The 14,455-nt window shown below is 35.2% G+C and overlaps 1 protein-coding gene across 11 annotated transcripts in view; it reads left to right on the top strand.

Annotated features, from left to right (window-relative positions):
* The window catches only part of NR3C1 (nuclear receptor subfamily 3 group C member 1), a 479,527-nt gene extending 466,440 nt beyond the window's left edge, over positions 1-13,087 (top strand). For 9 of the 11 annotated variants that reach the window (XM_032242584.1, XM_032242518.1, XM_032242280.1 and 6 more), the window contains exons 8-9: positions 8,275-8,432; positions 8,991-13,087. In XM_032242584.1, coding sequence (XP_032098475.1) covers positions 8,275-8,432; positions 8,991-9,143 — 311 coding nt within the window. In that variant the 3' untranslated portion in view covers positions 9,144-13,087. The remainder of the gene's footprint in view (positions 1-8,274; positions 8,433-8,990) is intronic. The other 2 variants (XM_032242700.1, XM_032242664.1) reach the window with 1 other exon arrangement.
* The last annotated feature ends 1,368 nt before the right edge of the window (positions 13,088-14,455 follow it).

Here is a 14,455-nt window from a genome sequence, read left to right as displayed (position 1 = left end):
GTACTTCAGTTTTGATATATCGTGTTCAGCTTTCAACAAAAAAACTATCAGGCATGCTAAAAGGCAAGAAAAAACCCTCAGTCTGAAGAGACCAAACAAGCCTCAGAAGCAGTCCTCAGATATGACACAAATATTTCAGTGATCAAATAGGAAATTTACAATACCTATGATTAGTAGGTTAAAGGCTCCAACGGAAAAAGTAGACAACATGCAAGAAGTTATGTATGCAAAGATTTGGAAACACTAAAAGTAAATGCGAAGGAATGCTGTAAGGAAATGCAGAATAATGTTGATGGGCTCATCAGTCTGGGCACAGCCAAGCGAAGTGTCAGTGAGCTTGAGGATAGGTAAAAGGAAACTCCCCAAACTCAAATGCAATACATTGAATAGAAAGCAGTTGTAAATATGGTAGACATTAATCCAGCTATATCAGTAATCACTTTAAATTTGAATGGTCTAAGTAAACTAATCACCTATTTTTTTAAACTAGGAGGTGAAAATAAAGTTTTCCACTATATGCTCATTACAGAATACACTTGGGCTAAAGAAAAATAATCCCAGCCAGGCACGGTGGCTCATGCCTGTAATCCCAGCACTTTGGGAGGCTGAGGCGGGAGGATCACGAGGTCCAAGAGATCAAGACCGTCCTGGCCAACATGGTGAAACTCTACTAAAAATATAAAAATTAGCTGGAGATGGTGGCACATGCCTATAGTCCCAGCTACTCAGGAGACTGAGGCAGAAGAATCACTTGAACCCGGGACGTGGAGGTTGCAGTGAGCTGAGATCATGCCACTGCACTCCAGACTGGTGACAGAGTGAGACTCCATCTCAAAAAATAAAAGTAATCCCATCTTTAAGAATGACTAAAGAGTAAGGAAAGTGGTAAATAATGTAGCTACATTTAAACTAACTTTTACTATGTATATAAAATAACAACAGTAATAATTTCCTTGAGAGTTAAAAAGTAGAACTAAAGTATATTTAAGTTTCAAGGATGACAACTAGAAATAGGGTATGCAAAGTACCAAACTATCAGGGGAAGGGAATACCTAAGAAAAACAATCCAAAAGAATGAAAGACGTGAGAGGAAGGAGAAAAGTGCATAAACAAGGGCATGATAAGAGGAAGTAACAGATAAGGTACAGTAGTACAGCAAAATCCAAACACATCAGTAATTTCATTAAATGTAGAGATGGGGTCAGGTGCAGTGGCTCACACCTGTAATCCCAGACTTTGGGAGGCTGAGGTGGGCAGATCACTTGAGGTCAGGAGTTTGAGACCAGCCTGGCCAACATGGTGAAACCCTGACTCTACTAAAAGTTCAAAAATATCAGCCAGGTGTGGTGGTGCATGCCTATAATCCCAGATACTCAGGAGGCTGAGGCACAAGAATCACTTGAACCCGGGAGGTGAAGGTTGCAGTGAGCCAAGATCGTGCCACTGTTCTCCAGCCTGGGTGACAGAGGGACACTTTCTCAAAAATTAAATGTAGGGATGGACTGAAGGCTCCAAGCTAATCTGACAGGATTTTAGAAATAATCAAAATGTATGCTGTTTACAAGAGGCATATCTGAATAAAGATACTGAAAGGCTGAAGTAAAAGGATCTACTACGAATTGTATAACCATGGCATCACAAGTGAAAGGATCTACCATGCATTGTATAGACATGGCAAACTTTTTCTGTAAAGGGCCAGATGGTAAAGGTTTTTAGCTTTGTGCAGTCTCTGTCACAGCTACTAAACTCTGCCCTTGTGGCAGGAACAATCATTGACAATATTCAAATAGAATAGGCACAGCTGTGTTCCAATAAAACTTCATTTACAGATACAGGCCGCAAGTAGGATTTGGCCCATAGGCCAAAGTTTGCTGGCCCCTATTTTGACCAAAAGAAAACTGAAGCAGCTACATTATTACCAAACAAAATAGATGTTAAGGCAAAATACTCATTAAAGCATTTGTTCACCAGGAAAAGCAATTCTAAATATATAGTTTCAAATTACATAATACAGAAATTCATAGAACAAGAATACTTAGATAAATCTTAAAAAATAGTGAGATTTTGCTATACCTTTCTCATAAATTAATCAGACAAAAATACAGATATGGATGTACACTTCATCTCTCTTGGATCAATACCGAGGTGTGAGATCACTGGGACATATGTTGAGTGTGTGTTTAATTTATTTTTAAAACTGCCAAACTTTTCCACAACTGTTAACATTTACCAAAAATGTATGAGACTTAAGACATGCTCTATAGCCTTCTCAATACTTGGTTCTGTGAGCCTCTTTCATTGAAGGTATACTGAGGATTAAAGATATTAAGCATATTTTCATAGGCTTATTGGTCACCTATATTTCTTATTTGGTGTTGTGCCTCTTAACCTTTTGCCCATTTTTAACAGAATTATTTATCTTCTTACTGAGTTATAAGAATTATTCAAATATTCTCAGTATAGCCCTTTGTAATATATGTTTTGCATATTTTCTTTCAGTGAATGGATTGCATTTACAATTTTCTTAACAGAGTCCTTCAAAGAGCCACAGTGTATAATTTTAAGGAAAGCCAGTTTGTCCATTTTTTTTTTTTTTTAGGTACTAAGAAAGTTTTGCTTAATCCAGAGTTAAAAAGATTTTCTACTATTTGTTTTCTTGTAAAAATTAGCTTATACACTTAAGTATATGATGCAAGATAAGGGACAAGGTTCCTTTTTCCCCCCAAATCCATATCTGGTTGCTCCAGAACTGCACCATCTTTTCTCTATTGAGTTACTTGGCAATTTTGTAGAAAGTCAGTTATTTGTATAAGTATGGGTCTACTTTCAGACTCTTTTCTTTCCCAGTGATCTATATGCCTATATTCATACTGATAACATCCTGTCTTGATTACTATAGCATTACAGTAAATCTTGAAATTGGGTAATATGAATTCTACAACTCTGTTGTTCTTTTCCAAACTGTTGTTTTAGATATTCTAGGTTCTTTGCATTTCCACATATATTTTTAATTAGCCTGACAACTTAAAAAAAAAATCTTTTGTGGCTGGGTGTGGTGGTTTATGCCTGTAATCCCACCAATTTGAGAGGCCAAGGCAGGGAGATAGCTTGAGCCTAGGAGTTTGAGACCAGCCTGGCCAAAATGGTGAAACCCTGTCACCAGGCAAAATACAAAAAAATTAGCCAGGCATGGTAGTGCATGCCTATAGTCCCAGCTACCCAGGAGACTGAAGGGGGAGGTCAAGGCTGCAGTGAGTAATGATCATGCCAAGGCGCTGTAGCCTGGGCAACAGAGTGAGACTCTATCTCAAAGACAAACAGTCTCCTGGAATTTTTATTAGGATAACATTGAATCTATAGATCCATTTGAAAATAATTAACATCTGAAATTTCCAATTTCCAGTTGTTGAAAGAGAATGGGAATTTCAGCTTTGGAGGAGTGGAGAGACCATCAAATCCTCTTTCCAAAAACAATAACTACTAAGTATGGTTCCACAAATATTCTTCTGTAAAGAGACTCACAGTACATATTGTTTTTGTAGGCCATATAGTTAGTCCCTGTTGCAATTTCTCAATTCTACTGTTATAACACAAAAACAGCTATGTAGAATATATGAATGCCTGTGTTCCAATACAAATTCATTTGCAAAATCAGGACACTGGTTTTGAAATGGTTTAAGATCTAGTTTTCTGACTAGATCAGGGTGTTTAATCTTTTCCATATATATTTTCAATTTGGTTTGCTAATATTTTGTTGATCATTTTTATATCTCTTTATGAAGGATGCTGATCTATAACTTTCTTTTCTTGTGATACCTTTTTTCTGGCTTTGTTACCAGGGTAGTGCTGGCCTCTTAAAATGACTTGGGAAGTATTCTCTGTTTTCTTAAAGAGTTTGTAGAGTTTTGATCTTATTTATTCTTTAAATATTTGATACATGTCACCAGTGAAGCCATCTGGGTCTGGTGTTTTCTTTTGAGAAAGATTTTTAATTATTAATTAGATTTGCTTATTTGTTATATAGGTCTATTCTGAATTTCTATTTTTCCTTGACTTAGTTTTGTAATTTTTGTGTTTCTATGAAATGAGCCATTTTGTCTGAGTTATCTAACTTGGGAATAAAGTTGTTTGTAATATAATCCTTTAAATTGTATAGGATCTGTACTGGTGTCCCCTCCATCATAGATTTTAATAATTTGTGTCTGATCTTTTTTTATTGGTCAGTCTAGTTAAAAGTTTATCAATTTTGTTGATCTTTACAAAGAACCTATTTTTAGTTTCATGAATTTTCTCTGCTGATTTTGTTTTCGTTTTCTATGTCATTGATTATTTCCTTTTTCCTGCTTGATTTTCATTTAATTTGTTCCTCTTTTTCTAGTTTAAGGTAAAAGCTTCCATTATTAGTTGGAGACCTTCTTTTCTTATATAAATGTTTAAAGCTATAAATTTTTGATATATTTTCATTCATTTCATTTTCTAATGTCCTTCATGATTTTTTGCATTGACCCATTATTTATAAGCATATTGCTTAATTTTTATATACTTGGGGATTTCCCATATTTCTTCCTATTCATTTCTAATTTAATTCCATTGAAGTGGGAGATACACTGAATGACTCTAATAGGGTTTCTGAGACTTTTTCATATGGTCTATCCTGAATGTTCCCTGAGTGCTTGAAAAAAAACACTGTGCTCTTATTAAGTAGAGCTTTATGAATGTCAGTTAGGTCAAGGTGATTGATAGACTAAAGTTTTCTGTATCTTTGCTGATTTTCTGTCTAGTTCTAGATTCCTACTACTTTGCTACATCCTTGTCAGAGCTTGATATGGTCTTTTTATTATCACTACCCTAGAGAGTATGTAGTTGACCCTTGTGATTTCCCATGCATTTCTTTAATGACTGCCCATGTTCATAGCAGCATTATTCATAATAGCAAAAAACAAACTTTTTATATGCTTTTGTGCCTGAAGATCATATAGTTTTTCCTTTTTAGTCTATTAATATGGTGTAATATACTGTTTAGTTTTTGAGTAATTGACTAGCCTTTCATTCCTGGGATAAATCCTATTTGGTTATGATATAGTATCCTTTTTACATAGAGCTGAATGCAGCATACTAAAATTTTGGGTCTAAATTCATGAGGGATATATTCTGTAGCTTTGGTGTTGTGATAATTTTTTACTTAAATGTCTGGTAAAATTCAGCAGCAAAGCTGTCTTGGTTTGGAACATGTTTTGTAGAAAGATTTTCAAGTACAGTCTCATCAAATGTTTACTGATACTTGTTTATTCTTGAGTGAGCTTTGTTGGTTTACGTTTTAGAAGGAATTTAACTGTTTCATCCAAATGTTGAATTTTTTGGTATAAAGTTATTCATAATATTCCCATAATATCCTTCTAATGGCTACAGTATCTCTAGTGCTATTCCCTTTCATTCCTGACATTGGTATTTAATATATTCTTGCTTTTTTTTTTTAATCAGTCTGGCTAAAAGATTTTCAGTTTTACTGGTTTTCATAGAACCAAATTGGTATTGATTTTGTTGTTGTTTATGCATATTCTTAATTATCTGTTTCTACTCTTTATCCTTTCCATTTTTCTTGTGTTTAGTTTGCTTACCAGTTTAAGGTAGAAGTATATATAGAGACCTTTCTTTTCTAATAAAAGCTTTTAATGCTGTAAATTTTCAAAGCACTGCATTCAGTGCATCCCATACATTTTGATATGATTTGATGCCTTCTTTAATTCATACCTTACTAAATGTCCAATTCCAAACATTTGGGTTTTTCTACAAATATGTTTGTTACTTCTATTTTAATTTCATTTTTGTCAGAGCATTCATTGTATGAATCCTCCTAAATGTATTCAGATTTGTTTTATGTTTTAGATTCATGTTCTGTGTATACTTGAAAAGAATGCGGTTCTTGGGTAGAGCATTTCAGAAATGCCAGTCAAATTTAAGTCTTGTTTATTCTGAGACAAAGGTGTTTATAATTGTAGATTTGTCTACTATATCTCCTGACATTGCCAAATATCCCCTTGAAGGCAAAATCTCCCCCTCCCTTTTAACAACCACTGATCTATAGTAGCTTTTTTCTGGGACTAATGTAGCCTTCCAAGATGTGGCCCCTCGGTCTCTACTGATGCCCTTCATATTTAATGAGATCTTTCCTCTCTGGCCATGAGAAAAGAAAATGATTCGCAGCTCTAGGTGAGCTCTGTGTACTGTTTTTCTTTTCTCAGAAGTTGTTTTTTTGTGGACTCAAGGGATTTCACCTTAAGTATGCACAAATTTTTATTCAGCTGAAGAGTGTACGGATTTCTGGAGACCTTTCTTTGTGTACCTCCTTCCTTTCCAGTAGTCTGACCCATACATTCTAGCTGCTTTAGCCTCCCCAAACTTCAGTCTCTTTTTCCTGAACCCAGAAGGAGTGCTAGACTCTGGGTTCCCTTTTCCTGCACTGCTGGATGATAATTACTTTCAAGCAAAAGGCTTAGAATTAAGATTTCTTGCTCCTGGGCTAGGTATGGCTTACCTTACTTGCTTCTCTCTTCCTACGGATCATAATCGGGCATTGCTTGTTGTCTAGTATCTGAAATTAGTTGTCCAGTTTTCCAGTAGGAGGGGAATTCCAGCCTGTACTTACTTCCTCCTGCCAAAAGAGGATGTAATGTTAGTGATTTCAATATGAAAACACTGAAAAAGAAAATTGAAATGGATGGAATTATTTTATGTACATATTGAATTGGGCTTCACCATAGTTATTTTTAGAATTAGGACTAACCAGCAGGGAAAACAACTATAAATAAGCAATCACTGTTTTACAATTTTACAATAGTTAGATTTCAATTTATAAAGTTAACCCACTGTTACCATAGAATGCCCTTATCATTCCTGATTAAGTAGTCTCCATTTTCATGTTAATACTGGCATCTTAGAAGTGCCAAGTAATGCTTTATGGAATCAAACATTTTCATACATATTCATTGGTTAAGTCTAATCATAATCCAATACAAAAGAGCAGGAAAGATGCTCAAGGAGGTTATACTCAAGTCCACGTGGCAAGTAAGAAGTAAGACTTCTCAAAGCTCCTAAACCCACAGGTTTTCCTCTATACCAGCATCTTCTAAACATGTCAGCAGCAGTGAAATTTCAGTTCGGGAAACTTCAGTTTGAGAAACAATGCATTCACCCTCTCTAGAGAGGGCATGGTAATATCTCCAAGAAGTACTGAAATTCAGAAGTCTGCCTTATATGTATTAACATTTAACTTTTCTCAGACTTTGACCACCAAATACTTTTTCTCCTTCTAACCCTAGTTACCACAGAATCAGTGTTCCCAGGAGCACACTGCGAAAAATGTAGCACTCTACAAAGTCATAATCTCCACAAGATTAAGTGAAACCATGAGTAACCTTCTGTTCTTTATCCTTATTAGTACCAATTTTTGAAGAGTAATGTACCCCCAAAAACTTTTTATATTAGTTTCACTAATCAGAATCCATGTATGTAAGGAAGGACAGATATTTGTTCCCTATTAAGATCTATAAGCTACATTAAAAAACATGCTTCTTTTTAGGTTAGAATCATATCAACTCAATATGTGAACACATTAAAAAATGTATTGCATGCTGATTTTAAAGTTATAATTAGCTGGTGATAGCAGAAATATTTTAAGATGTAATTGCTGGAATAAACACTATTGTTGAAGCCTTCTATCTCAATACTAGAATTAAACTCAAGTGCAGAATGACAGCCAAAGTTAACTAAATAATCACTGTATTTCAACTAGCTTTGTGAACTAGGGAGAAAGGTATCATTACCAGTTCCATTTTATAGATAACTAATTTACTCAACATTAAGTCCTCCAATCCTTTGTTGTCCTGTATTTTCTCTTGGCTATAGTTTAATCCTGAGAAAATGCTTATATTTTGCAGTACATTGAGTACATGACAATGTTAAGTCTAACTAAGTGCCCGTCTTGCATGTATGAAAAGTTATAGCAAGAAAATTGTTTGGCTGGGAACAGTGGCTGATACTTGTAATCCTAGCACTTTGGGAGGCCGAGGCAGGAGGATTGCTTGAGCCCAGGAGTTTGAGACCAACCTGGGGAATATAGGGAGATCCTGTCTTTACAGGAAAAATTAGCCAGGCAGGAGGTGATGGCTGCAGTGGGCTATGATTGTGCCACTGCACTCCAGCCTGGGTGACACATTGAGACCCTATCTAAAAGAAAAAGAAAATCCTTTAATTGACTTCAACTTAACCTTTTAGTTCCTAAGGACGGTTTGAAGAGCCAAGAGCTATTTGATGAAATTAGAATGACCTACATCAAAGAGCTAGGAAAAGCCATTGTCAAGAGGGAAGGAAACTCCAGCCAGAACTGGCAGCGGTTTTATCAACTGACAAAACTCTTGGATTCTATGCATGAAGTAAGTGTCAAACATAAATCCAAATATAAGAATTTTCTGGGACAAAATGTGTTTTGATTAGTGAATATAATTATATACCAACAGCTTCTCCCTGCTCCCAGTTTGTGGATATTGGTGATAGTTTGAGTTCAACTTATGACTAGATGAAAGGATATTTCATAATTGGACTTAGGAAAAATGTCTACAAAACTGAAGTTCATGTGTATATAAAATCACCATCTTTTTACAGAATTTAATTACACTGTTTTTAAAAAGTATGATTAATCCATTAAATTAGAATAATGTACCCTTCATATGTAGTACCATAATTTATGGTACTACAGCAATTCATGAAATATTCAATTCCATATAATTCTACGTACAATCAAAGAAATTTAAAATGTCTTTTATACATAAGTGCTTATTTTAGTTAACTAAACTTCTTTTTCACCTGGGGAATTTCAGTGAGATTGGTAATATTCTAGTCCAGATAATTTTTGTTAAATAGAGGACAACAAACATGAGATGCTCCCACTGACCAGTTTTGAAGCCTAATCATTACGGTATCTTCTCTTGCAGGTGGTTGAAAATCTCCTTAACTATTGCTTCCAAACATTTTTGGATAAGACCATGAGTATTGAATTCCCAGAGATGTTAGCTGAAATCATCACCAATCAGCTACCAAAATATTCAAATGGAAATATCAAAAAACTTCTGTTTCATCAAAAGTGACTGCCTTAATAAGAATGGTTGCCTTAAAGAAAGTTGAATAGCTTTTATTGTACAAACTATCAATTTGTCCTGTAGAGGTTTTGTTGTTTTATTTTTTATTGTTTTTGTCTGTTTTGTTTTAAAGACGCACTACATGTGGTTTATAGAGGGCCAAGATTTGGCAACAGAAGCAATTGAGTCATCACTTTTCTGTGATGGGAGAGTAGACAGTGAAATTCATTAGTTAGTATATCCCAGAAATTAGAAACCTTAATATGTGGATGTAATCTCCACTGTCAAAGAAGGATGGCACCTAAACCACCAGTGCCCAAAGTCTGTGCGATGAACTTTCTGCTCATACCTTCTCACAGTTGGCTGGATGAAATTTTCTAGACTTTCTGTTGGTGTATTCCCCCCTGTAGAGTTAGGATAGCATTTTGATTTATGCATGGAAACCTGAAAAAAGTTTACAAGTGTATATCAGAAAAGGGAAGTTGTGCCTTTTATAGCTATTACTGTCTGGTTTTAACAATTTCCTTTATATTTAGTGAACTACGCTTGCTCATTTTTTTCTTACATAATTTTTTATTCAAGTTATTGTACAGCTGTTTAAGATGGGCAGCTAGTTCATAGCTTTCCTAAAGAAACTCTAAACAAACATTAATCTTCTGTGTGAAAATGGGTTGGTGCTTCTAACCTGATGGCACTGAGCTATCAGAAGACCACAAAAATTGACTCAAATCTCCAGTATTCTTGTCAAAAAAAAAAAAAAAAAAAAGCTCATATTTTGTATATATCTGCTTCAGTGGAGAATTATATAGGTTGTGCAAATTAACCGTCCTAACTGGTATAGAGCACCTAGTCCAGTCACCTGCTGGGTAAACTGTGGATTATGGTTGCAAAAGACTAATTTAAAAAATAACTACCAAGAGGCCCTGTCTGTACCTAATTGCCCTATTTTTGCAGTGGCTACATGGCAAGAAAGTTGGTAAACTATTTGTCTTTCGGGACCTTTTGAAGTAGTTTGTGTAACTTCTTAAAAGTTGTGATTCCAGATAACCAGCTGTAACACAGCTGAGAGACCTTTAATCAGAGCAAGTAATTCCTGTCACTAAACTTTACCCCAGAACGAAATCTCTAATATATCAAAAATGGCTAGACACCCATTTTCACATTCCCATTTGTCACCAATTGGTCAATCTTTCCTGATGGTACAGGGAAGCTCAGCTACTGATTTTTGTGATTGATTTAGAACTGTATGTCAGACATCCATGTTTGTAAAACTACACATCCCTAATGTGTGCCATAGAGTTTCACACAAGTCCTGTGAATTTCTTCACTGTTGAAAATTATTTTAAACGAAATAGAAGCTGTAGTAGCCCTTTTTGTGTGCACCTTACCAACTTTCTGTAAACTCAAAACTTAACATATTTACTAAGCCACGAGAAATATGATTTCTATTCGAGGTGGCCAAATTATTTGTGTAATAGAAAACTGAAAATCTAATATTAAAAATATGGAACTTCTAATATATTTTTATATTTAGTTATAGTTTCAGATATATATCATATTGGTATTCACTAATCTGGGAAGGGAAGGGCTACTGCAGCTTTACATGCAATTTATTAAAATGATTGTAAAATAGCTTGTATAGTGTAAAATAAGAATGATTTTTAGATGAGATTGTTTTATGAAGACATGTTATATATTTTTTGTAGGGGTCAAAGAAATGCTGATGGATAACCTTTATGATTTTAGATTGTACGTGCATTCATTCAGGCAGCGATGGTCTCAGAAACCAAACAGTTTGCTCTAGGGGAAGAGGGAGATGGAGGCTGGTCCTGTGTGCAGTGAAGGTTGCTGAGGCTCTGACCCACTGAGATTACAGAGGAAGTCATCCTCTGCCTCCCATTCTGACCACGCTTCTCATTCCAACAGTGAGTCTGTCAGCGCAGGTTTAGTTTACTCAGTCTCCCCTTGCGCTAAAGTGTTAAACAGGAGACAGAAAGTTGGTGCTTACATACTTAAAGGCACCATCTAATAGCGGGTTACTTTCACATGCAGCCCTCCTCCAACAGTTTAATGACAACAGAAGCTTCAGAAGTTTGGCAGTAGTTTGCATAGAGGTACCAGAGGTATGTAAATAATGCAGAATCTCATAGGTTGCCAATACACTAATTCCTTTCTATCCTACAACAAGAGTTTATTTCCAAATAAAATGAGAACATGTTTTTGTTTTCTTTGAATGCTTTTCGAATGTTGTTATTTTCAGTATTTTGGAGAAATTATTTAATAAAAAACAAATCATTTGCTTTTTGAATGCTCTCTAAAAGGGAATGTAATATTTTAATATGGTTTGTAACCCAGCTGGATAAATTTTTGGTGCCTAAGAAAACTGCTTGAATATTCTTATCAATGACAGTGTTAAGTTTCAAAAGGAGCTTCTAAAACACACTGTTTATTTGTAGAATGTTACGTGGTTAAAACCAGAAAGCACATCTCACACGTTAATCTGAATTTCATCCCAACAATTTTGGCGCTCAAAAAATAGAACTCAGTGAAAAAAAGATTATGTGCACTTTGTTGTCAATAGGAAATCAACTGATAACAACTATAGGAGGCTTTTCATTAAATGGAAAAAGAAGCTGTGCCCTTTTAGAATACATGGGGGAGAAGAAAGTCTTCTTAATTATATTTAATTATGGACTTAAGTGTAAATAGATACAGTGGTGCTGTTTGAAAGCAGCTTTATTTCCTAAGTATGTGTTATCTGGCCATCCCAGCCCAAACTATTGAAGTTTGTAGTAAGTTCAATAAGAATTGGTTACTCACAACAAATCCTGGAGAGTATTTTTAATTATTGGTGTAAAAAAAGTGACCTTCTCAGTATTTGTAGGCATTCTGTGGGACACTATAAAAGCAGAACTGAGGCACTTAAGACATGACATTTTTGGGGTACATATACCCAAATGCCTAAAACTATGGGAGGGAAACTTGGCCACCCCAAAAGGAAAACTAACATGATTTGTGTCTATGAAGTGCTGAATAATTAGGATGGGATGAGCTCTGGGCATGCCCATGAGGAAAAGCCAGGCTCCCTTCAGAATTCAGAGTCAGAGAGCAATTCCAGTTTCACCTAAGTCTCATCATTTTAGTTCCCTTTTGAAAACCCTAAAAACTGCATCACCACGGAATGATACATTGATCTGTCAAGCTTCCAGAAACATGGCAGCCTTCAGTGAGATTCCAGTCTTGGCTGGTCACCCCTGACTGCAGCTGTAGGTGAATGTATTTTTTAATGTGCCTGGTTTCCGTGTCAGAAGGGAAATAAAAGTGTAAAGAGGACACTTTAAACCCTTTGGGCGGAGTTTCATAATTTCCCAGAATATTTTCAAGCAGCCTGGTCCACCCAGGATTAGTGACCAGGTTTTCAGGAAAGGATTTGCTTCTCTCTAGAAAATGTCTGAAGAGTTTTATTTTCTGATGAAAGTCTGTATGAAAACACCCTCCTCAAATAACTTGCTTAACTACATATAGATTCAAGTGTGTCAATATTCTATTTTGTATATTAAACAAATGCTATATAATGGGGACAAATCTATATTATACTGTGTATGGCATTATTAAGAAGCTTTTTCATTATTTTTTATCACAGTAATTTTAAAATGTGTAAAAATTAAAACCAGTGACTCCTGTTTAAAAATAAAAGTTGTAGTTTTATATTCATGCTGAATAATAATCTGTAGTTTAAAAAAAAAAGTGTCTTTTTACCTACGCAGTGAAATGTCAGACTGTAAAACCTTGTGTGGAAATGTTTAACTTTTATTTTTTCATTTAAATTTGCTGTTCTGGTATTACCAAACCACACATTTGTACCGAATTGGCAGTAAATGTTAGTTAGCCATTTACAGCAATGCCAAATATGGAGAAACATCATAATAAAAAAAAAATCTGCTTTTTCATTATGTGACTCCAACATGCTTTTGTAGAACTTGTGCAGTTCCAGCTGTCCAATTTGTTTTCTCTTCTACTGAAACTAGAGTTACCCCCACTTCAGGAAACTTAACATAATATGGTGGGCATTTAAATGTCAGTGTGGCAATGTCTGCATGCTAATATAGCATACATTCAAAATAAGCTTAACCCTGATGCCAAAGACCTGATGATTATCCCATCCATGCCTCAAATTGTTGCGTGCCAATTACTGCAAAGGGTACTAAGAGAAGGAGAAACTCACTCCTGAGGCTCTTTCATGTGTATGTCTTTATCACAAAAGATGGTATTTTCTGTAAGCAAATGTTACCTAGTCAAAATTTTTAGCTTAAAGTCAACTCTTCAAGAAAAGGGAATAAACTTTTAATATAAATATCATAGCAATATTGCACGTAGAATAGAAAGGCGAGGCAGGAGAGTGGCAAGTCAGCTATTCTATACAATCCATTCAATATTTTCCAAAACATGATGTTCAGGCCATATCCAGGAACTGGATAACTTAACAAACTTATTTATGAGTACTGTTTTTCCCACAAGAGACCTCCATCACTAAGAAAAAAAAGCATTGTGATTGAAAAACCAAATTTGCCTTATCCATCATCATGTGCACCCAGTATTTGCTACATGCCTGCTATATTATAACTATTGAAAATACACCATGAATAAGAAAAATACTGTTGCTACTGTCGGTCACTTAGAGTATGTGACTGGAAAAGTGTATAACCTCCTTTCCCATTGTCTTCAGGTGTAATGCAGAGATACCAGATATGGCATCAGTATGCATCCACATTATGGCTGTACCATTCACTTTAAGTACTAACCTTCCATTTTTGTAGAACACCTTCACATACATAATAATAAGCCTCACCAAATGAATGAATGAATGAATGGACATGAACATAATGAGGCAGATTATTCTCATTTTCATTTTATAAGGAAGTAAACTCTATTTTATAAGAAAGTAAACAAGCTCGGAATTTAAGGAACTGATGCATAGCTCCTAGCTCCCATTTTATTGAAGTTTAAATGGAAAGCCTCTAATGAGGCTATTTATCTATAAGATGTCAAAGAGCATGTCTCTGGCCTATTAGCGTCTCAGGCAACTGGTTATGTTTTTCTGTTTTAAATTAAACTAATGCTTTACTGAGCACTTAGTATGTGCCAGGCACAATGTTAATTCAATATATTATTTAATCTTAGTACCCCTCTAAAGTGCTACCATAAAGTACTGCTATTATCCTCATTGCATTTTTATATCAGGAAACTGTGGAGTAACTTGCCTAAAGTCACAAAGCTAGCTCCAGAATTCATACTTTTAACCACTATTGAGAAATTATTAA

Source organism: Sapajus apella, unplaced genomic scaffold (assembly GCF_009761245.1).
Source record: "Sapajus apella isolate SASKATOON/1434 unplaced genomic scaffold, GSC_monkey_1.0 scaffold1, whole genome shotgun sequence".
Lineage (NCBI taxonomy): Eukaryota > Metazoa > Chordata > Mammalia > Primates > Cebidae > Sapajus > Sapajus apella.
The sequence above is the reverse complement of the archived record's forward strand: the minus strand, read 5'-3'. Positions and strand labels throughout refer to the sequence as shown.